At 40.8% G+C, this 24,958-nt stretch overlaps 1 protein-coding gene across 4 annotated transcripts in view; it reads left to right on the forward strand.

The window, feature by feature from the left end:
- Window positions 1-24,958, forward strand: part of LRIG1 (leucine rich repeats and immunoglobulin like domains 1) — a 127,465-nt gene that overhangs the window by 48,744 nt on the left and 53,763 nt on the right. For all 4 annotated transcript variants that reach the window (XM_077128764.1, XM_077128763.1, XM_077128762.1 and 1 more), the window contains exon 3: window positions 10,867-10,941. In XM_077128764.1, coding sequence (XP_076984879.1) covers window positions 10,867-10,941 — 75 coding nt within the window. The remainder of the gene's footprint in view (window positions 1-10,866; window positions 10,942-24,958) is intronic.

Here is a 24,958-nt window from a genome sequence, read left to right on the forward strand (position 1 = left end):
AATAGGAAAAACCTGTGGGCATCTTTGGCAGAGGCAGCAGAAACTTCTCTTAGAGTTAAAACACAACAATGAAGGGCATTGTTTTTTGAAATGGTTGGAAATTTTTACTGTGTGCTTATAGTAGCTATTCAATCAATAAATAAATATGCCCTCTCCCCCCAAAATAAGCCTTAACCCCACATTACTCTTTGAGTTTGTTTTTCATTGTCTGCTGAAGCCTCGTCTGATTAAATTTTATAAAAGTAAAGTATTATGAAATGCCATTTTTAACATTTGCAAGGTGCAAAATGTTAAAACTTCCTTTAACCAAGCCAAGTAAGTGGAAGATTTGGGGGCGAGCTAAGGGACCAAATAAACCAAGCTGACCTCATGGATAGAATTGGAAAAGGCAGGCTCTGCCCTGGGTGCAGGCAATCCACCAGCGTCAGTTACCTTCTCCAGCCCCAGCCCTGGGCCATGATTCATGTTAAGTAGCCTCTGAGGCGCTTCTTGCTCTGGAATAAAGCAAAAAGTTTCAGTTATAGGAGCCAGACTTTTAGAAAGATTTTCAGAACTTGAATGGCAGCAGAGGTTTTTTTTTTTTTGAGGGGGGGGTTGCTGTGGGGGGCAGTGGACTGCAGGACCCAGATATCTGGAAAGTTTCTTCATACAATTTTTAATTCCTGAAACTTCCTGATGGAGACTATTCTAAACTTCCTGAGTGCCTTTCCCCCAAAGCTTTAGCTGCACTATTTTTGACCAGTCTCTCTTTCAGTCTGGCAAGAAGCCCTTGGTGTCTCAAAGTGAGTTCAGCTTCTACTGCCTTCTGAGGATAGCGTTATAGTTCCAAGGAGAGACAGAATGAACAAAGAGGAAGACATCAGTGGGGAAGCTAACAGAGTTATGTTTAACCAACAGTTGTGTTTTTTTTTTAATCTTTAACTTTTTAAATTTTTTTAAAATTTATTTTTTATTTATGATACAAAATCACATACAAACACATTCTTATCATATGATCAATCCATTCTTGTTATATAATCAATAACTCCCTATCATCAAATAGTTGTATATTCATCATCATGATCATTTCTTAGAACATCTGCATCAATTCAGAAAAAACAATAAAAAGAAAACAAAAAAATTCATACATACTATACTCCTTACCCCTCCCCTTCATTGATCACCAGCTTTCCAATCTACTAAATTTATTTATTCCCCCTATTATTTATTTATTTTTAATCCATATGTTTTACTTGTCCGTCGATAAGGTAGACAAAAGGAGAATCAGACACAAGGCTCTCACAACCACACAGTCACACTGTGACAGCCATATCATCATACAATTATCTTCAAGAAACATGGCCACCGGAGCACAGCTCCACATTTTCAGGCAGTTCCCTTCAACCTCTCCATTACACCTTAGCTAAACAAGTGATATCTAGTTAATGCATAAGAATAACCTCCAGGATAACCTCTCGACTCTGTTTGGAATCTCTCAGCCATTGACCCTTTTATTTTGTCTCATTTCGCTCTTCCCCCTTTTGGTTGAGAAGGTTTTCTCAATTCCTTGATGCTGAGTTCCAGCTCATTCTAGGGTTTCTGTCCCATGTTGTCAGGAAGGTCACTCCTGGGAGTCATGTCCCACATAGACAGGGGGAGGGCAGTGAGTTTGCTTGCTGTGTTGGCTGAGAGAGAGGCCACATCTGAGCAACAGAAGAGGTTCTCTTGGGTGTGACTCTCAGACCTAATTTTAAGTAGGCTTAGCCTATCCTTTGTGGAATTAAGTTTCATATGAACAAACCCCAAGATTGGAGGCTCAGCCTATTGCTTTGGCTGTCCCCATTGCCTGTGAGAGTATCAAGAATTCTCCACTTGGGGAAGATGAATTTTCCCCCTTTCTCAGCATTCCCCCTAGGGGACTCCCAGCAGTTGTTCCTAAGTAGAAGTGATCTAGAAGTAAACTAGTGGTTATATAGTCCCTGTCCTTGGGCTCCATATGTCTTCTTCATAAATCAAGCAGCCCCATTAGGATTAGAGACTGCTATTTCTGACTGAGCCTGTTGATTTGGGGCTGCTGATACAGACCTAAACTGCCTTGTTGATCCCGAGTACCCACCTCTAGCCTAGTGTATCTGTATATGCTGCTACCTGCAGTTCTGGCAAGATTTGATATATTCTGTTTCTTTTCCTTATTTACTTCTGTGAGATTGGGTAGAACAGTTTGTCTTACATCCTGAGACCAAGCATTTTCAGTAAAAGTTCCCTTGCAATGAAGTTCATATGTTTGTTTCAGGTTTAAAATGAAGTTAGATCATAAACAGGCTGAAAAAACAACTGCCACATTCCCTACGTGATTTTGAGCTTTCCCGTTTGCCCTGTGCTTGCTGGCCTCTTAGCTTGTTGCTCTCCTCTGATGTTTAGTCAAACTGGGGTTCATATCTGGACTGTGCCATTCCCTAATTATGTCACCTGTGCCTAGCTGCTTCAAGTGAAACTTGACTTAGAGAATGTATGTGTAAAGTATGGAATCATCCTAGTACCTGGTACCCAACTTAGCATAGTGATGATGAAATTACATAATTTAAGTAGCGTTATTGCTGTAATTGTAAAGACATATAGGTTAATGGTTAAAAACATAGACTTTGGGCTTAGACTCCTTGGGCCCCTACCACTGGGTCAAATTACTTAACACATCATTGGGCTTACTTAGGAGTCTGAAGATAAGATCAAACATAGTAAGCCCTATAAGTTTCCTACTGCTATTATTACTACCAGCTTCTGTGTTTTATAATAGATCTCTAAGGAATGAAGAATTTGTAGGCAAAGCTGTGTAAAAACTGACTTTGGGGGCGGGCCATGGTGGCTCAGCAGGTAAGAATGCTTGCCTGCCAAGCCTGAGGACCCGGGTTCGATTCCCGGTGGCTGCCCATGTAAAAAAAAAAAAACTGACTTTGGTTTTTCTTGTTCTGATAAAATCCGAGGGCTACGTCTAGTAATTAGTTCATTGATGTGAAAACTTATCAGTAGAGGTTAAAACTTTTAGTAGAGATGATAACTGAGGTTATGGTATTCCTGTATCAAGATGGGAAGTGGATCAGAGCAGCCTTGGAGGAGATAAAAGGTGAAGCAGAAACTATCTGATTTGGGGGACAGTCAGATAAGAGACTTGTTAAAGTAGTTAATCGTCTATTTCAATGCACAAACAAGGGCTCTTTAAGTGGAGAAAGGATTTGCCACATGATATGGGTATGCTTTCTCTCTGCCAGATGCACCAGTCATGAAGCTATTGAAACAGACATTCTATGTCCCAGAGCCCAGTAATTGCCAAGCTTCATCCTTAACTGGCTTTGGCACTGAAGAAGGCAAATGGGATAATTCAAGGCCTTTCCTTTTTTAAAAAAATTATTTCTGTAAAAGATGGCTGACAACTAGATTATTCTGTTCAAGAAAATGTTAGTTGTACACTTATATGAATACAACTGTCATTTCGGTGGCCCTGTTTTAAAGTAACTGGTTACTTTACATGACATATATCCCTTTAAAAAATGAAAATTGGATAACTGAACTTTATTCTCTTAATTCTACTCTCAAACACAATTTTTTTATAGCACTTTTGCCTACAGAAAGCCTGAATACCGTGCTTTGGCTTTCCTAAAGGCTTTTAGGCTTCCTTCACAAGTCTGAATTTGGATTCTCTTCCCAGATTTGGAAATACATTTCCATGTAAGGAGACCAGATTGCAAAGCCTCTGGGAGCACACCAGGCAAGCTGTGTTTTAGTTTGTGGGCTTCCCCTCCCACTAAGATATATTAACTATGGAAATACAGATTGAGAATTTTTGAGTGGGAGGGAAGTTTGGCAACTTTTTTTAATTTTGAAAAATAACACATATACAAAACCAATAAATTTTAAAGCACACCACAACAATTAGTTATAGAACAGATTTCAGGGTTTGTATAGGTTACAGTTACACAATTTTAGGTTTTTCCTTTTGGCTGCTCCGAGACACAGGAGACTAAAAGAAGTATCAGTATAATGACTCAGCTGTCACACTCATTTGTTAAGTCCTATCTTCTCTTTTATAACTCCACCTTTTCCTTTCATCTTTAAAAAAAAAGTTATATATATTTTTATTGATATATATTCATACACCATGTAATCATCCAATTGTACAATCAGTGGTTCATAATATCATATAGCTATGCATTTATCATCACAGTCAACTTTTGTGTCTGTGTGTGAAAAATAACATATATACAAAAAAGCAATAAATTTCAATGCATAGCACAACAATTAGTTGTAGAACAGATTTCAGAGTTTGGTATGGGTTACATTTCCACAATTTTAGGTTTTGATTATAGCTGCTCTAAGATCCATAGTGTTCAATAAGTGTCAGCTGAGACGCTGGTGCTGCTGATGGTTAGCTATTGTACGTGTGTGACTCCCATAAGTTGTCTGGGTTTTGTGTATCTCCAGCCTCAAGATTAGCACAGCTTCAGGCAAAACCTGGGAGTTGAACCCATGTTTGCTGAAGTGAATTAATATAAATAGTATATTTCCCTTTGGGTCACATTATGATCTCAAATTTTATTATATATTTGGAAATGCATTGCAAAGCAGTTTTTCTAAGGATACGCTCCATAAACTTCAGGACATGAGATTTGGAAAATCAGTCGAAGATGTGTATTACCTTTTTTTTATTTGAATGTGAACCCTGATTTTATCTGAGGTAAGAGTTCTAGTATTAGTTAAAAAGAAATTGAGGGCAGGGCTCTTAAACGTTTTTGGGGTCATGAACCCTTTTGACTGTCTGGAATATTTCTTAGAATAATATTTAAAAAAAATTTTTTTATCATCACAATCAACTTTTTGTTTTCTTTTTTTTTGTGAAAAATAACCTACATACAAAAAAAGAAAAACAACAACAATAAATTTCAAAGCACACAGCAGCTGTCAGTTGTAGGACAGACCCCAGAGCCCAGCGTGGGTTACAATTCCACAATTCCAGGCTTCCACTTCTAGCTGCTCCAAGACACCAGAGTCCAAAAGAAACATGAGTATGGTGATTCAGCAGTCATACTCATTTGTTAAATCCTATGTTCTCTGTATAACTCCACCATCACCTTTGATCTTTCTATTCCACTCTTTAGGGGTTTTGGGCTATGCCCATTCTAAATTTTTCATGTTGGAAGGGGCTGTCGATAATATGGGATAGGGGATGGAACTAGGTTATGTTCTAGAAAGGCTGGCCCTTCTGCATTTCAGGACTTATCTGGTCCGGGGACCCATCTGGAGGTAGTAGGTTTCTGTAAAGTTATCCTAGTACCTGGAAACTCCATAGAATATCATGTAATGCCCTAGGTATTCTTTAGGATTGGCAGGGATGGTTTTGGTTCGGGGTTGGCAAGTTGTGATAGTAGCAATGTCTAACTGAAGCTTGCATGAGAGTGATCTCCAGAGTAGCTTCTTGACTCTATTTGAACTCTCTCAGCCACTGATACCTTATTTGTTACACTTCTTTTCCCCTTTTTGGTCATGGTGGCATTATTGATCCCATGGTGCCAGGGCCAGGCTCATCACTGGGGTCATCTACCAAGCTGCCAGGGAGACTTTCACCCCTCGAAGTTATGTCTCAGGTAGTGGGGAGGACAGTGGATACTTTTTTTTCTTTAAAAGAGAAAAATCATGTAGAAAACAGTTCCTATGTACTCCCTCTCTCCCACTCAGTTTTTGTTGTTAATACAAATATTATTATAACTACTGTTAACTATAGTCTATAGTTTATATTAGGGTTTACTGTCTTGCACAGTTCTATGTTTTTTTTTTAGTTTTTATTCCAATAACATATAGACAACCTAAAATTTCCTTTTTTAACCATATTCAAATATATAATTCACTGGTGTTTATTACATTCACAGTGTTGTACAACCATCACCCAAACCAAATTTTTACGTCACTCCAAACAGAAATGCTTTACCAATTTAGCATTAATTCCCATTCCCTATCTCTACTCTACCCTTTAGTAACTAGCCTATATCCTAGATTCTGACTCCATGAGTTTGTTTATTCTAATTGTTTCCAATCAGTGAGCTTATACAATATTTATCCTTTGATGCCTGGCTTGTTTCACTCAGCTGATGTCTTTAACTTTCATCCATGTATGTCTCTTCCCAGCACCAGCAGCTAGCCAGGAAGTGGGCCCCATGGCAACCTGTGGGAGGGCAGGGAATGGGTACTAGTAGCTGCCATATGGAGAGAGCAATTTGTGGTTCTTCACCTTAATTTATCGGTGTCTTCTTCCCACTCTTTCTTGGGTGCCGTACAGTGTTCTTTTGGCCTTTGGAGTGTGAAAATAGTTGCGTCAAACAATTCCTGTGTGTTTGGGTGGAAAGACTGAGTCCTGGAGTTCTTACTCTACCGTCTTCCCCAGAAGTTCCTCTGTTTTAACAGTTTTTGACCTAAAGTCTTTTTTTCTGGTATTAGAGTAGCTACCCCAGGTTCTTTTTGGTAAATGTTTGCATGGTATATATAATTTCAAGCTACTTATGTCATTGAATTTAATGTAAGTGTCTTGTAAACAGCATGGAGTTGGGATTGCTTTTTTATTCCTTCTGTTATTCTCTGACTTTTGTCTGGGGAGTTTTATCCATTTACATTTAAAGTAATTACTGATTATACAGGACTTTCTTTGAACATTTTGCTGTTTGGTCTTTGGAAATTACAAATTTTTGGGTTCCTCAATTCTTCCATCATTGTTTTTTTTTTTTTTTTTTGTAGTGTACCATTTTGAGTTCCTTCCTGTTTTCTCTGTATATATTTTTCTGATATTTTCTTTCTAGTTACCATGGGGCTTAACTTTAATATCCTAAATATGTAACAATCATGTTTGAGTTGATACTAACTTTCCTTCAATAGCACATACAAACACTATTCCTATTTTCCCCTCCATACTCCCATTTTTGTTGTACCTGTTAGAGATTACATCTGTATATATTGTATGTCCCAAACCATAGATTTATCATTTCTCTTTATGCATTTGCATTTTAGAGCCTATAAAAAGTAAAAAGTGGAGGTATATGTATATATACATACATACATACCAAAAATAAAATACAGTAGCTTTGGCATTTATAATTACTCAGTAGTTGCTTTTACTGGAGATCTTTATTTTTTTATGCTGCTTTAATCCACTGTTTAGCACTGACCTTTCTTGCAGTTTGAAGAACTCTTCTGCATTACTTGTGGGGTATGTTCAATGGTGAGGACCTCCATCAGCTTTTATTCATTTGGGAATATTTTACTCTTCCCATCAGTTTTGAAAGAGAGCTTACCAGACACAAAATTCTTACCTGGCAGTTGTTTTCCTTCAGCACTTTTAGTATTTCAACCTACTACCTGCTTGCCTTCATGGCTTCTGATATAAAATCGGCACTCAACTTAATTGGGACTCCTTGTACCTGACATGTTGCTTTTCTCTTGCTGTTGTGAGAACTCTCTGCTTGTCCTTTGAATTCAATAGGATGTTCAGTATAGGATGGGGTGTATTTTTCTTCATGTTTATTCTTTTGTGTTCTCTGGGCTTGGATGTGCATATTCACATCTTTTGCTAAATTCTCTCATTATTTCTTAATTTCTAATGCTAACTCTTTCAGTATTTCTTTGCCTATTCCTTCTGTCTCTTCTCCATCTGAGATTCCCATAGTGAATATATTAGTATGCTGGGTGGTGTACTACAGGTCTCTTAGTCTGTGCTTACTTTTTTAAAATTATTTTTTCCTTTTTGTTCCTCAGCCTGAACCATTTCATTTGTCTTGTCTTAATGTTCACGTACCGTGCAGTCCATCCTAAGTACACAATCAGTGGCTCATGGTATAATCACAGTTATGCATTCACCACCACAATCAATTTGAGAGCATTCTCATTGCTCTGAAAAAGAAAAAAGAAATTCCAATACCTCTCGTACCCCCATCTCCCATTATCGATGTTTAGCTTTGGTATAATATCTCTGTTACAGCTGATGAAAGAATATGACAGTGTTACTGGTATCTGTGGTTCTTAGTTTGCATTAATTGTGGGTTTTTCCCCCATATACTACCCTATTATTAACACCTTATAATAGTGACCTCCTCCTGTTCTACTCCATGTAAGAATTTTCTTCTTTTTCTTTGGTTGAGGATGCTGCTTTTCTCCTACGAAAATTGGTTTTTGTTTTTCGTAGGCCCAATCTAGTCTGGGAGTCATTAGGTGATAGACCCCTGCAAGTGAATTGCTATGTAACCTTGGACAACTTGCTTCTCTTTCTTTACTCAGTTTCTGTTTTTTTAAACTTCATTGTAAAATGAGGGGTGTGGTTCAGACCAGGAATTGACTTTTTTTTTTTTTTTTTTTTTTTACTTTTGCCATCCCTTCCCATTCTCCTACCTGTGGCAGACACAGCTAATAAAGGCAGGCATTTTCCTGCTGATTCTGCACAAGGTTGCTGAAGTTTTCTCAGCACAGGGTATAAAGCACTCCTATAAAAGCTCATTTAACATCTGTAGCAGCCTTGTGAACTAGGTAATGTTGTCATTTTATAGATGAGGACATTGAAGCTTGGACTTGCCCAAGTTTATATAGAATTACTGGGAAGGTTGGCAGCAGAAACCAGGTTTTTTCTTTTTTTTCTAGTACATGTATAAACTTTAAAAATACTTATATAATTAATCCCACTCATTGTCCGCACTGTGTTTGCTATGTTATACAGTCCCATGTTTAATCGTTGAGCTTTCCTTCTAGTGACATACTGGAGCCTGGACTTCCCCTCTCAACCATACTCACACTCAGCACTGTTAATTACTTACAGTATGATGCTGCCATCACCTGTATCTATTTCCAAACATTTACAGTCAACCTTATTAAAATTTCACTGATTCTTTCTTCTACCAGTTCTGTTGTTGAAGCCCTCCAGGGAATTTCTCATTTCAGTTATTATGGTTTTCACCCACACTGTTTCTGCTTGGTTCCTTTTTATAATTTCTGTCTGTTACTGAGATTCTCATATTGTTCATTCATCGTTTTTTGATATCCTTTACTTTTTTCTCTGTGTTTTTTTATCTTCTTGAGTATACCGTAGATCATTTAAAAAAAGTCTCTGTGTGGTATATCCAGTGTTTTTTTCTTGATGGTTTCTGAATTTTTATCTTGTTCTATTATATGGGTCATCATTTCCTGTTTCTTTGTATGTCTTGTACTCTTTTGTGGCATGCAGTACTTTTTTATTAGTTATGTTGTGGGTATATAGAACAATCGTGCACAAATACAGGATTCCTGTAAAATAGCCCCCCAACATGCATTTGTGTGAACACTGTTGATCGTAACACTTTTTTTTTTAACATTAGTAGCCAGCAATTATTGAGGGATTCTGTGTTCTTGGCCCTGTGTGACACACTTTACATAGATTACCTCATTTAGAACACCCAATACACAGACAGTCCTATGAAATATGTCCTATTATTAAAAAAAAAATTTTTTTTAAATTAGAAAAGTTTTAGGTTTTCAAAAAAATAATGTAAATATACAGTGTTCCCATATACTCCCTTATTGTTGGCACTTTGGATTAGAGTAGTATCTTTGTTATAATTGCTGAAGTATCAGTAAAATAGTACTATTATTTATCATCCATAGTTTACCTTAGGTTTTTTTTCCCTATGTATCACCCTGTTATTAACACTGTGTTTTAGTGTTGTTTATTATTTATAATTCGTGAAAAACATTCTTATATTTGTACTGTTAACTGTAGTCCATTGTCCACAACATGATTCACTGTGTTACAGTCCTATATTTTATGTTTTAATTTTTATTCTATTGACATATATTACCTAATGTTTCCTCTTTTAGACATATTCAACTATAATTCAATGCTGTTAAATACAGTTGCAATAATGCACTCCCACCACATATTTTAGTGTGTTAATTGGGATTTAGTACCTGAAGTATTTGTTCCTTAAGTTTGTATCCAGCTAGTGATATGACAAATTTCCTTGAGGGTCAGTTGCTAATAAGAACAAACAAGCAAATGCAAAAAAACACCACTCATAGTCTGCAGTTTGGTTTTGCATTGGTTGGTGCTTTCCTTCTGAGTTTAGTCCTCCTATCAAAAACCTCTGCCCAACGCAGAAGTGAAATACAGGGTTCTCTCTGTCTTTTCTTAACCTGTATCTTGTTTTGAGCTTATGCTTGCTTGTGGCCTTAGGAATTCCACCCCCACCCCCCCATCCTCCAGGATACTCTATTATACTTTGTTGATCTTTTGTCTGAGCCCACTTGGACTTAATTGTTTCTCAGACTGCTTTAGTTGTCTGCAAGCTGCTTCTTCCTACCAGGGCAAGTTCTTGGAGGTTGAGGCAGAGGTGTGAGGTTCTTGCTAACTGATGGTTGCATCCCAGTATGTGCGTAGATAGGTGTTATTCTGTGGGAAGTAGAACCTGGTAGCAGAGCACCCTTACACAGGCATGAGAAAATAGCTAGGAGGGGATAGTCTTTTCTCCCCAAATTCTCTTCTGATTTTTTCCAAACCATAAAGATCATTCTCTTTAATGGTCTCTGGGAGCATGTTTATACGGAACTGTACATCTTGGTCATCTCTTGTCTCTTAATTTTGATTTCTCTGCTAAGTGGAAAGCTCATGAAATATAGGAGGTATTTCCCCTTAGTTTTTCATTCCAAACCAGAGTGTTTGTGACCTTACATACTCCTTCTCTTTTCTTTTAAATTCTTTATTTTTATCTAGCGTTAATATATAGTGTTACTGTGGCTAACTCTGCAATGTTTTTGTGATTTCCTTTGCATGTATATGATTAACTAATTTAAATGATTTATATGATTAATTTATTTTTACTGTTGTTACAGGTACCTCAGTAATAACGAGTTGACAGCCATACCATCCCTGGGTGCTGCTTCGTCTCACATCATCTCTCTATTTCTGTAAGTGCATGCAGTTTGGTGGATCTTGTGTGGTGAGACTATGGTGTTACGTTGCTGAACTTTGGTGCAGGTGGACGTGTGTTCATGTGCTTGTTGGAAAAGAGTGCATATGCCTACATTAAGGAATTATCATATGCCTAATTAGCCTCACATAAGGCTAACTCATTTAACTTAGCTGGCAATTAAACAATTTCCAGATTCGGGGCATACCAAGTAGGTTTTTTGTACCCACTTGGTGTGCTCCGAATCTGGAAATTGTTTAACAATGTAGGCATATGATAATTCCTTTCTTCATGTAGGTCTAATGATCACGCCAGTGACTTGCTTGCCGAACTAAATGTCGTGAGTTTGCCTCTTTTCAATTTTCGGGGAATATAGTTCTTTTTAATTCCTAGAGGTACATAAAACTAGGTTATCTTTCCCCTGAAGATTAAGCATTTGCATGGCTGGAGTGGAAATGGAAAATTCAGCATGAATAGGGTTTATAAGCATTGGCTTAATCTTGGCTTTAGTGAGTACACTGAACTGCATGAATCACAGCACAGACAGACAGCTCATCTTTGTGCCCGTGAATTTGGTAATGTGACTCAGTTTACTTTTATGGCTTTAAAAAAGAAAGTGCCCCCAGGCCTCTGAAATTCATGTAAAAGCTGAAATCCATGTAGAAGCTATCATGATCAAGTGTTAGACAAAATGCAACCTTTTAATTATTGTAGTTAACACACTGGAAATGAAATAAAGGGATGTACATAAAAAGAAAGACGTAGGGATGTTATGGTTTGAGCTGGTAAAAAAGCCTTTGCTAGTGAGTTAAGTAGCTTGAATTAGCCCATTTCTCCACCAGACACATGGGGCTGCTTGCTAATTATAAACCCACCTAGTGGTCCTTCCAGATAAACCTTTCCTAAGTCTAAATTTTCTTGGCCAGTATTTCTTGATGGTCTCCTAACGGAGCACTTCCCTATTCATGCTGAATTTCCTTTTTCCACTCCAGCCGTGCATATTTTCATCTAATTTATTATTATTTTAAGATTGTCATTTTATTTTGATTTTTCTGGTTTTGTAATTCGTTTGCTCACCTGTGTATCTTTTCTGCACACTGAGGCTCAGCAAGCAGAACAGAGGGACTTGGCAGGAAGGCACAATTAATAAGATTGCTGGTGTAGCTTGCAGATCCCAGGTTTTTGCTGGCAGCAGGCCGTATATTGAGTGGCTATGTTCTTGGGAAATACGGTCTTGAGTTTAACCCTTTTCATGGCATTGTGGGATTACAAGAGAGCCTGGGGTTTAGAACTGTGATCTAAATGTTCTGTGTCTTGGACAGACTGCTTAATCGCTCTGAACCTCATTTTTCTCATTTGTGAAATGGGTACTTGACCTATTTTATACCTGGGGAAAGGGACGCTCTTGTTAGAGGGAAGGGTCATATATATGAAACTCCTGTTGTCATGCAGGACTCATAATAGGTGCTTGACAAGTGGTGGCTGCTGCTCACTGGCTGGTGACAAGTTGTCACATAGCCCCTAATGCCTTGGTAAAATCTCACCTTTGTCACCACAGGATTTATGGGTAAAGTGCTAAAGTAAAGGTGGTGGCCCTGTGTTCCCTTGATAGGCAAGGGTCTGACTTTTCTTGTTGTACCTCCTTGGTGTGCCCTGAATCTGGAAATTGTTTAATTGCCAGCTAAATTAAATGAGTTAGGCATATGATAATTCCTTATATGTTCCAAAGCATAGCACTCAAATACGCATTACCTCCTTGCTGCTTAAAGGACAGTTTGTGGGCCAGCAGTGTGGTATCAATAGCATGTTAGAAATGTAGAATCACAGACCTCATCCCAGCCCTCCTGGATCAAAAGCTGCATTTAGTAAGATCCCCTGGCCATTTCTCTACTTATTAAAGTTTGGGAAGCATTGGTTTACTCTTCTTGTTCTTCCCTTTGTGAGGAAGCCAGGGCACAGGTGATATCTTTGTGTTAGCAGAGAGAAGACTGAGGCTCCCTGAGGTCCTGTAGGTTGCAGAACTAAGAGGTGGGACTGGGACTGGACACAAATGCCTATACCTTTTTCCCTTACCTACCCTCATGTGCTCAGTGCAGGAAGATGGCAGGTGAGTCTGAACCATCCACAGCCGTAGGCTGACAGGGCCCCTGCCTTGCCCTGTGGGGCCCATGGCACATTGAATCACACCTTGCTCTGACAACTAAAAATATATCTCTGTTCTTGCCAGGAGCAGTGGGACTGGTTGGCTTTGTTCCTGCTATTCCATTAGACAGTGTTAAAATATGTAAAGCAGGGGGAAAAAACTCGCTCCCGGTTTTGATTCAGTTTGGAAAATACAGGTTAGCACTGGCAGCCACTTGCCAGCATGAAGCTGGTCTCTGTCTGGACTTGGTCATTGATTTCTCTGAAACTCCAGAAACTGAAGGGCCTTTGCTATCTCTGAGGGTGCCACATTCCCTGATCTTAGACTGGGTTCCCGATTTAGTTAGGTTAGTAGTGTGGTATCCAGGTGGCAGGATTATAGATGATTTTTCCATCATCTTTTATGCTATTTTTGTTTCCCAAGTAGACTGTGCAAAGGACAGGGGAGAAAATAACAGAGTGGGCTGTGGACCAGCATCATTGTACACCAGGAGCACCCTTTCCACGCTGACGGATAGACGTGGAAGACTTAGCATCTCCTTCCACATGGTGAATCCTATGGTTCAGGCCCTGGAGAGCACATAAATTGCTAATATGTCTTGTGCTTCTCAGAATCACAGAGCTAAAGGGTGTCATTTAGTGGGCACTTTCTGAGCCCCTGCAGTTGTGGTCCAGTTCCCCTTGTTCCAAGGTGAACTCTGAGATTGAATGAATACTACCCATGTTGAAAGCCCTTTACACATCATCTGAAAATGTGGTGGGTTAAGGTAGCTCAATAAGGGTTAATGTTGGGAGTCTTGAGTCCCAAGTTCTTATTCCTGGTCTCCTTTTTATGGGCAGGCAGAGGATCACAAAAATAATCAAAATGTGCAAGGAGAATATAGCAGATATCTACTGAGACCATCTGAGTTAGAGGATCGGTTATCAGGTGCATCAGGGAATGGGGGTGAGGCAGGGTTCTTTGTATCTAGCTCTGTGTCTCTGATTAGACAAGTTACTGTCTTCTCATTTGTTGAATGAAGGGGTTGATACCGGTGCAGCTGTATCATATTCCTTCTGTGACGCTGTCACAAAAGAAATAGTGACCTCCCACCTCCACCCCTCCCTGCCTGGTAGCCACTATTGCTGTTTTCTGTCTTGGCAGGTTTGTGATTTTCAGTTCAAAGACATGTAATTATGGACTTTTTGCCTCCGGAGTTTGTTGCTTCTGCAAGTTCGATTTTCATCCCTGGGTTTGGTTTTCTGTCTCCTTGAGTCTTTGACAGTATACACCTTGTACCTTGGATTGCTTTGATTTCCAGATATCAAGGCCTCCTTCTTCCCAACTGGGACAGCCTCATGAGAAAAGGTTTTGCTTTGTGTGTGGCTGTAACATTAGGGTCCCAGTGTTTTGGCAACTGGAGGCATGCAGCTAAATTTTGATTGGCTAATACCTTCTGATTAAGAAAATCTAATTTAATTAAAGTGTCAAAGAGCAGATTTATTTGTATCATGTTCTGAGCATAATGCCAAAGCCATTTGTCCTTAATGACGAAGAGCACAAAATGCAAGGAAAGCTTTTAATAGGATTGGGTTGGAGTGAAGGGGCTAATATCATAAAATAATACTCAGAAAAAGAAACTGTATTTGGTTAAATGGGAAAATTCTGCTGGTAGATTTTTATTTTGGAGATTTTTTAAATTTGAAGTCCAGGAAACTCGTTATGATTCCCACGGTAACAGCAATTTTGTCTGATATAAGTGACATTTCTGTTGGAGAAAAACTTCCGCTTTTCCTATAGTGTTTTTGCACTTGTATCATTGAGAAGATTAGTTATGGTGGAAATTTGTTGAATTTTCTCAGTCCTAGGAGTAAAAAGGCTTGCTATAAAAGTGCCTTTAGTTTTAAAGCAGGGCAGTTCTTTTTCTTCTGTGCATAAGTTATAGCATATTTCCCATCTGGCACTTTGCTTTGTGCATGTAACCTCTTTTCCAGTGGGTGGTTTGTTAAAACCTTTTGCTTTAATTGCAACTTGCTTTTCTTTCTTCTGCTACCTTTTTCCTAGATCAGGCAGGAGGCAGGCCAAAATTTGTTGCACACAATTACTTTTGACTTTGTAATATCGCAGTTTAACTCTCTTAGGTTTATGTTATATTTTTAAATACACGAAATACCTTTTACTTCTAATCCTGATTTTTTTTTTGAAAACTAAATTTTTTTTAATCAAAGATAAAAGACACGTAAGATAAATTTCATCATTGTGAACATTTTAAAGTGTGCAATTCAGTGGCTTTTAGTATACTCACAATGTTATGCAACTATCACCGCTACTTCGGTCCAGAATGTTTCATCACCTCAAAAAGAAATCCGTGTACCCATCAACAGTCACTCCCCTTTCTCCCTCCCACCAGCCCCTGGCAACCACTAATCTGAAAACTAATTTTTGATTTTGAGGAAAGTATTTTTCTCTAATATTAGCAAATGCACCTGAAAGACTTAGACTGTGGATGAGTTAAATAAAAATACTAGAGGTGCCTTGAACTACAAAGTTATGTACTTTGCTGTGGCCTCTTAGCTGAAAATAAAAAAACAGATTAAATAAACGGGATGGAATATTTAACGTCTCTTTATTGTAACTTCTGGAGCATGAAGCACAGAAGGAATGAAGTGTGGCATCCTGCCTGTGACCCCTCTTGGAGGGGGCTCACTGAAGGAGGCTCTGGGTGGAGTGGCAGAACCAGAGGCTGCTGAGAAGTAAAATCAATAAGAGTGCTTGATTCTCGGTGTGTGCAGCAAACCGTCTAGAAAATAAGGGACGGAATCAATCTTCTTTACAGGCTCGTTATTGTAAAGATCAATTCAGGTTACAGCGTAATTAAAGAGCAAGCCTTGGGGGGTGTGGGAGCTGTGGGGGGCGGGGGGAGCAGTGGTGATCTGCTGCAGCTCGGGGCTGGGGAGAGTAATCAGAGGCCCTCTGAGGCACCCGGCCAGGAAGCCAGGGAGAAGGGGACCCAGAATTCAACTAGGGAAAACCTCGCTCTGCTTCAAGTCCTGAGCTAAAGTTGCTAGTCAGACTTGAAGCACAGGTGGAATTACGTGGAGTGCTGACTAGCCGGCTGTGCGTGAGCTCAGCGCATGTGGGATTGGGTGGATGTCTCTTGCCTTTCTCTACACCTCACTGCTTTTAAAACTTTCTCCATATTGCATCATCCAGAAGAAGGCAATCAGGCAGGCATAATTGAGAGTTGATGTGTTTACACATGACATTTACTGCCACATGTATGAAATAATGGTTGGTCTTGAAGTTGCCCGGTAATCGGGACAGGGAGGCTCTGTGTATTTATGCATAGTGGGCCTGGAGGGGTTGTAGGCAGATGTACAGCAAGGTGAGGTGGACGAAGCAGTTCTCCGAGGTGTAAAGGATCATTTGTCCTTCAGGTGAGGGTTCCCGTGGAGGCCATCACACATCATTATTCTGAGTGTGGATCTAATCAAGTTTGTTAGAAAATGTGGAAATGTGTAAATCTTTCCCCATTCTTCTGAGGCATTTTCTCGACATAGGAGCCCAGTTTACCCTTCCTTTGGAGAGAAGGCAGGCTGCATGGTTGTCAGTGCAAAAAGTGTTTTATGCATTCTTTTAGGGGAGTAGAGTTAATAGTGGTTCCAGAACAGCAGAACGAAACCGTGGACAAAGTTTAAAAACCCCCAGTCTTGTGTGTTGAGTCCCTACCAAGCTGTTTAGGCTTTAGGGGGCGGGGGGGGGGGGGGGCACAATAAATTAGTTGCATAAATATTGGATGTCACCAGTGCTGTGACAGGCATTTGTTTGGGCTGGTGGGGCTCAAAACCCAGGTAAGTTAATCACTTCCGAGGAAAGTGCTAGGAGCAGTGGGCACTGAGCGAGTCACGTACTGTGGCAGCACAGACCTGGCTGTGGCTCTTGGTTTAAGGCCCATGACTGTTTTAAATTTGTTTCTGCTTAATTTGCTATTTATTGGTGGCCATTCATGGCTCTCCAACAGGCTGTCACCAGTTACTACAGATGGCAGGAAGTGTTTAAGGAGCAGGAGTGTGCAGGAGCCCTGTTCTTCCTTACAGCTCTACCTCCCTGGGCAGGGGCAGCTGATGCAGGGAGTCATGTTTTAGCTCCACTTACCTTCCTGCTGATTTTCAGTCACCATTATCAGATAAATCTTTGCCCTTGCCTGAGATTTGAATGGTACCTCTTTATTCCAGCTGAGAGTTATAAAGGAGTATCTGAAAGGTGGGAAATTCTCCTGCCCTAACTGGGAGATCAAACCTTAGGTGCCCACACCTGCAGGCCACTTCCCACTCCTGCATTGTTCCTGACAGGCTTATTTGCTTTCCATTTTCCCAGCCCTATGGGAAGCTGCTGTCCTGGCTGCCAGTGGGCAAAGGAGAGCAAAGGAAGTGGAAGCAGCACAGACTGCTTTTACAGTTGAAACCCTGAGTTCCTGTGCCAGGCGCTGAGGGCTGCTGAGACGTTTCCTGGCACATACCTCATATGAGGACCCTCTGCACTTGTGTCCTGGGGACCCCCAGTTTCTGCCCTCAAGGAACTGTCAATTTAACAGCAGAGAAAGATGTATAAATAGACGGTTGTTAATACAAATGGGCTGGTGAATAACCAAGGGTCACCTAACCCCTCTCTCACTGGGGAGGGCATATGCCAGGGAAGATTCCCAGATGAAGTGGCATTTTATGTTACATGGGCCTTCCTCTTCCCCTTACACGTGAGAGTAATTTACAGGCATCAGATGAGCCACCCTAAATGCTCAGGAGCATGCTGTTGACTCGGAGCGGAGAACCTCAGGACATAGCTAGTTCCTTTTTTAGGTCACCCCTAAAAAAGTTACCCCCTTCCAGTTTCTGTGTCTTCTGGCAGGCTGTTATTACGGGCCAGCAAGCTTCTGTTGGAAGGTGGATCGAGAATAATAGTTCTTAGAATTGCAGCCTCATCAGATGCCCAGTCACTAATGGGCCTCCAAATAGAAAATTAAACATCCAGTTCACAAAGAAGGCAGCTCTGTCCCTGGATCTTCTTAGAGATTCTGTGGTGCAGACTTCAGCTTGCCCTAGTCTAAGTAAGCCTTTTGCTGGGAACCCAGCCGCTGTGGCCTCCGCAGTAAGCCTGCCAAATTACACGCAGTAATAACTCGTCATTTTTCTTCTCTCTTCTCTTTCCTTTTTTTTCTTTCTTTCTTCTTTTCTTTCTTTGAGAATGGGAGGTGGTGAACCCGCCAGATGAGAGGTACATCTGCAAGTCATTTGCTGGGAAAGTGAAGTGGACACCAGCTGTAGGGTCGGGCAGCTGAGGAAGGGGAGAACCAGTGGAAAGGGAACTTTGTCATGAAGTTCACTGCCTATTTTGGGAACTCAGTATCTTAATTTCTGTTGTTTGGAGTTGGCTCACCCCCACCTCCCACCCCCTCAATTTTCCTGATGACCCTGTACTTTAAATGTAGTCCAGGGTCCAGTGGGAAAATGGGCTGTTCCCAAGGCTGGCGAAGTGCTGGATAGTCTTGTGAGGGACGTGTGTGTCTCTCCTCCCAGCGGTGGGTGCAGAATACCCTCCAGGACTACATGAAATTGAGCTGAGAAGCCAAGCTGCTCTGACGGTTGCACAATCTCCCGTGTGAAAGGAGCTGGCTGCTGCCCATATCAACAGTCTCATTCCAACTGGGACCATTTCCTCCTCCTCCTCCCCCTTGCTCACTTCCTGCAGGTGGTTCTGTAATCCAGTTACCTCTGGGGAAGCCACATGTGCATATGCACCTAATCCGAAAATGGCTGGCTTGACTTTGACCTATGTGGTGACCTTGCAAAGAAAGCAGGACCCATTGTGTCTGCTCACACCTGGGAGCCATTTTCAGCTCTTAGAGCCCAAGTGGAAGAAATGTGTTTGTATTTATGCAGGTCTTTCTTTCATAAGGCTTGTCATTGTTGGGACATACGTAGGGAATATTAAATTTGCCCTGCATGCTCGAAGGCCAAGGCTTTTTAAAGACAGAAGAGTTTACTTAGTGTATTAAGTCAAATCATATGAAATTGCCTTTTTTGTAGTTCAAAAATGGTCAATTGTTGGCATTCTCACATGGTTCAGTGTATTAAGGTGAAAAATAGTGGTGGTTAGCGTATGATACACTGACCTTGGCAGGCGATGTGCGGTGTGCTTTACCAGGTCTCCTCATGTTCCATCACCTGTGCAGTCTTATGAGACAGGGTCTGTTATTAAGCACTTTTTACTGATGAGGCACAGAGAGAATAAGGAACTTGCCTGAAGCCACACAGCTAGGAAGTGGCAAAGGGGGGTCCTGATCTCATTTCTTTCCGCCTCTGGAAAGGCATAGGAGCCTGAAAGTGTCTTGTTTCAGGTGCTGACATTTTGAATTGTGTTAGGAGTGGGAAACCTCAGGATTGTGGCCCAAAGGCTCTCATGTTGCTTTGGGGTGTAGAACCTCTGCAGCCCTGGGGAGAGGCTCCTACTCGGGCGAAGGCAGCATACACATCTTTTGGAAGAGAGAAGGTTGGGTGGGCACCTCTGTAACATTCTTGCTTTAAAAAAAAAAGACAACTCATCTTGGCCTCAGGTGAACTTCCTCTGGGTGGCCTCTGGTATAATTCTCACTAACCTCATGCCCTTAAGTTTAGGCTGACCACCCCCTCCCCCATCCTCGCTAGTCACACGCACTAGTTATTCGGAGCTGGTTATGGTCTGATCAGGGCATGGTAAGGAAAATCAGCATTTCGTTGGGTCTCGACAGAGCCCAAACTTGTTTGATTCTCCAGCAGATTGTAGGGTGGTGGCTGTCTGCCCTAGAAGACATCACTTCAAGGCGAATTTGAATTCCTCTGCAGTTTCTTCACTTCCTGAATGCCTTTCAAACCCAAACAGCTGAGACAAAGGTGCCAAATTGTGTTTTTCTTCCCAGCTCCCTCAACTGGAAGATCAAAATGTGTGCCCCAAAGTACAGATGCCCCATAGTACACGTGGGCTGTCCTCTCTGGTGGCCACTGGTTTCTGCTCAACCCCCTCATAGTATGACTTTTTAAATTCTCTGGGGCTTAAGCAGCATTTTACCACTGGAGGAAGGTGGCGGTAATTCCTGTGAAATTCATTGCCATGTATCAGGACTCAGGGCAGGAAAAAAAAGGTAGGTGCAAGTAATTCATTTTCTTTATCTAACATTTATTCATACTCCATGGACTTTTTATAAGAGTGGGCAGGTTTGCATAGTGGCTAAGTCAGACCTATCTTCACTTGTTGAGTGCTGCTTTATTGCCCTTCCTGTGTCACCTGGCAGGTTCTCTCTGGGCTCAGTTTCCTCAGCTATAAAATGGCATTTGCTGATAATGTTGTAAGGATTGACTGAATAATGCGTGCCCTCAATACAGTGTCTAGTGTATTGCGAATGTTCAACAAATGTTAGGCACAACTATTCTCACTGACTCCTGCAGCTAGCATGTATCAAGCCGCCTGGGGTTTTGTGCAGGGCTGGTCCTGCTTTTCTGCTGTGCTCTGTGGGGTTTTGATGTTTTCTACCTTGAAGCAGAGTCCTGGGGTCAGAGACTGGGTAGATTCTACTTATGTCCTCTAAAAATGGATTTCTCTTTAACAGCGAGCCATCATAGCTCCCTAACTCTTGTTGGGAGTTACGCCCTAACCTATAGTTGAAGTTTATAGATAATCCCCACTTCTGTGTGTGTGTTTACTCCTCAGCTTTCTCAACATGTTTATTTCTTTTATGGCAGCTGCTGAGTACACCAGTAGAATTGATGTCCTACTCCTTTTCTCGTTGCTGGTTCCTTTGCCTGGCATAGGTGTAACGATAAAACACTAAGCAAATATTTAAGTAGTGGTGCCCATTGGCGTGATCTGGGAAAAGTGAAGAGAGTCTAGATGCCCAGGCCAATTAAATAGAAACCTTGGTTTGGAGGTGGATTGGGGCTAGGAGGTTGGGGTGGGTGTTGGTTGAGTTAAAATCTTAAAATCTCTCCAAGTAATTTCAATGTGCAATCAAAAAGTTTTAATAAGCCACAAGCTGGATAATTATAGGTGAACGGTATTGTTCTCTCTTTCTCTCCTTCCCCTTCATACTTATCATTTAAAGTACTCAGGCATCCCACCTCTCTGCCCTCCACCTTTTTTTTCTTTTTCTTCATCTTTTTTTCTCATCAGGTATGAGAGAAATAAATATAAGACTGGCCTTCAGTTTAACTATTGCAATTCCAGGGGTTGTCCCTACTAGGGGTTGTAGTTACCTCTTTCACCATCAATTTAATTAGAAGATATTGTGAAGTTAGCCACTTAAAATGATGAGAAAATTGCTTTTGCTTTTGTTGTGTATGGGGGAGAACATTAGGTCTTACCAGATGTGGCCATCTCATTTGGTGATTGCAGTACTTGACTGTGGATTTGTTCTCTAATGGTAGGTCATGTCTTTCCCCTGTAAGCCGCCATCTCAACAGGTAGATTGCAAATGAGAACTCCCATTATTGGGGGTGAGGAAGGGGAATCCTTGTTGTATAACAATAGGTGAGACTTACCTTTTTCTTTTATTCTAAAAGTAAGGCTTCTTAAAATAGAATATGAAAGTGTATCGTAGGAAGTGAAGGTTTGCTCTGATACCATCTAAAAGCTGGATTGTAATATGCCAAAATTCTAGTGCTAAATTGAGTTTGGATAATTATATGATGGGATTTTTGTGAGGATTGTGCTTGGAACTGGACACTTAGACAAGTGCAAAGAGGAACTACACTTTTGGAAATCAGACTTAAAAAAAAATCTCCTTGGTCTGTTTTGAATGTGAACTTTCCTTCAAACAGGTGTGTTCTTACAAGTGGAAAAAAGTGATTATCAATATGCAGAGTGACGTTTTTCTGCCTTGGAAGTGTTGATGGGAGTAAAAATGAGGACTGGCCTGTTGAGAAGGGCAGCATGGGCTTTTTGGGGCTGGGGGAGGCCCCTTTCCAGGCGCTGTCGCCCTTCTCAATGGCCTTGCCGACAGCAGCGCTAAACCCTTTCACCATCTGGGTTTCTAATAGGCCAAGCTGGCCCCTGTCTCCCTCTCCCCTACTCTGTAATATGTGTTAACAAGAGCCCTGATTCGGTGATTCTCTAACAGTTACGTGATTCCAAGTAGAAGTTTGTTGCTGGTTTTGACATCTCCCCATTCTGTGAATAAGACTCCTAGCTTAAATAAATCAAATCAGTAATTAACTAAATTAAATGACTTGTCCAGGGAAATTGACCAGTTCAGTATCCTGAAAGAGGTTTGAGGTTTCCTGGTGGCCGTGTGGCTCACCTGTGGCAGAGAAAAGCCAAAAGGCTGGAGGAATCAGCAGGTAGGCAGTGAACTGGGCCTCCTGATAGCCCGCATTTGGCCACTCCTTTGTGGGCGTTTTAGCAGAGAACTTTGGTTCTTTATTTCCTTCTACTCCAGGCAGATACTGGAGCGTCTAGGATAATTTTTGAGCTGGCAAGGGAGGTCCCCTGACTCTGCCGGAGACCCCATTATAGGATCTTCAGAATTCACTTTGCCTCTTGGGCTTCTGTTCCATCTTCTATAAGGAAAGTAGCTGTTTTCATATCAATTGTTACTATTTTTAAAAATATTTTTATTGAGAAATCTTGCACCCCCACAGTGCATACATGGTATACAATTAATGGCTCACAATATCATCACATAGTTGTATATTCATCACCAGGATCATTTTTGGAACATTTGCATCACTCTAGGAAAAGAAATAAAAAGAAGCTCATACATCCCATACTCCCTACCCCTCCTTCTCATTGATCACTTGTATTTCAGTCTGCCCAATTTTTTTACCCCTTATCCCTCCCTATTACTTATTTATTTACTTAATCCTTATGGTTGTTGTTATTTTTACTCATTGTCTATATCCTGGATAAAAGGAGCATCAGGCACAAAAGAAGTTTTTGCAATCACATGATCACATTGTAAAAGCTATATAGTTTTACAGTCTTCTTCAAGAATCAAGGCTATTGGAACACAGCTCAACAGTTTCAGGTGCTTTCTTCCAGCCACTCCAATATACCATATACTAAAAAAGGATTCTATATAATACATAAGAATAACGTCCAGGATAACTTCTTGACTTTATTCGAAATCTCTCAGCCCTGAAACTTAATTTCATCTCATTTCTTTCCTCCTCCTTTTGGTCAAGAAGGTTTTCTCAGTCCCGTGATGCTGGGTCCTAGCGAATCCTGGGACTACTGATCCACATTGCCAGAGAGATGTACATCCCTGGGAGTCATGTCCCACATAGGGAGGGAGGGCAGTGAGTTCATCTACTGAGTTGCCATATCTGAACAACAAAAGAGGTTCTCTGGGGGTGACTCTTAGGAATAATTATAAATAGGCTTAGCTTCTCCGTTGCAGGAATAAGTTTCATAGGGGTTGTATTAGGGTTCTCTAGAGAAACAGAATCAACAGGGAACACTTGCAAATATAAAATTTATAAAAGTGTGTCACATGACTGTGGGAATGCAGAGTCTGAAATCTGCAGGGCAGGCTATGAAGCCAACGATTCTGATGGAAGGTCTGGACGACCTCCATAGGAGAGGCTCGCCAGCCAAAGCAGGAAGAGAGCCTGTCTCTTCTAAATCATCCTTAAAAGGCTTGCAGTGATTAGATTGAGCATCACTCATTGCAGAAGACACTCCCCTTGGCTGATTACAAATGGAATCAGCTGTGGATGCAGCTGACATAATCATGATTTAATTCTATGCTATGTCCTCATTGCAACAGACAGGCCAGTACTTGCCCAACCAGACAAACAGGTACCACCACTTGGCCAAGTTGACACATGAATCTGACCATGACAGGGGCTAACCCCAAAACCGAGGGCTCAGCTGTTGAATTGGTTGTCCCCATTGTTTGTGAGAGTATCAGGAATTCCCCAGATGGGGAAATTGAATATTTTCTCCTTCCTCCCCAGTCCCCCAAGAGGACTTCACAAATATTTCTTTATTCACTGCCCAAATTACTCTGTGATATATCAAAGCATCACACTAACCTTACATACCAACAAGATGTCATGCCCTATTTGAGATTCCATTACTTAAGGTGTTCAGCTAAACTGACCATACAAGTTAAATTAGGTAATGCACTACCCAAAATATAAATTTTCACCAAATAAACACCTCTTCCTTTGGTCTCACACAGATGTTGACGTTTTAAGATATAGGCCATATCATCCTTTACCCTGTATTCTGATTGTCATGGTTAGGGACATGCGTCAACTTGGCCAAGCTGTGGTAGCTGTTTGTCTGGTTGGGCAAGTACTGGCCTGTCTGTTGCAATGAGGACATTTCATAGGATTAGGTCATGATCACATCAGCTGCATCCACAGCTTATTCCGTTTGTAATCAGCCAAAGGGGAGTGTCTTCTACAATTAGTGATGCTAAATCTAATCACGGGAAACCTTTTAAGGAGGACTCAGAGGAGACAGGCCCCATTCCTGCTTCAGCTGGTGAGTCTCTCCTACGGAGTTCATCCAGACCCTCCATTGGAGTCGTCGGCTTCACAGCCTGCCCTGTGGATTTTGGACTCTGCGTTCCTGCGGTCACGTGAGATACTTTTATAAATTTTATATTTTCAAGTGTTCCCTGTTGATTCTGTTTCTCTAGAGAACTCTAACTAATACATGATTTACGTTATTCATATCCAGATCAGCTTCATTCATGTCTCTAGTTGAAGTCTGATCACTTTTTCAACAGTTGCTGTATGGAATAATGCTAACTTTCAGCTTCAGAGCTCTAAGTTTCAGGTGTCACATAAATACTGAAATTTTCTGGGAACGTCCAGGTTATATACAAACAGTTCAGTATCTCAGAATTTAGAAATAA

This window comes from Tamandua tetradactyla, chromosome 15 (genome assembly GCF_023851605.1).
Source record: "Tamandua tetradactyla isolate mTamTet1 chromosome 15, mTamTet1.pri, whole genome shotgun sequence".
NCBI lineage: Eukaryota > Metazoa > Chordata > Mammalia > Pilosa > Myrmecophagidae > Tamandua > Tamandua tetradactyla.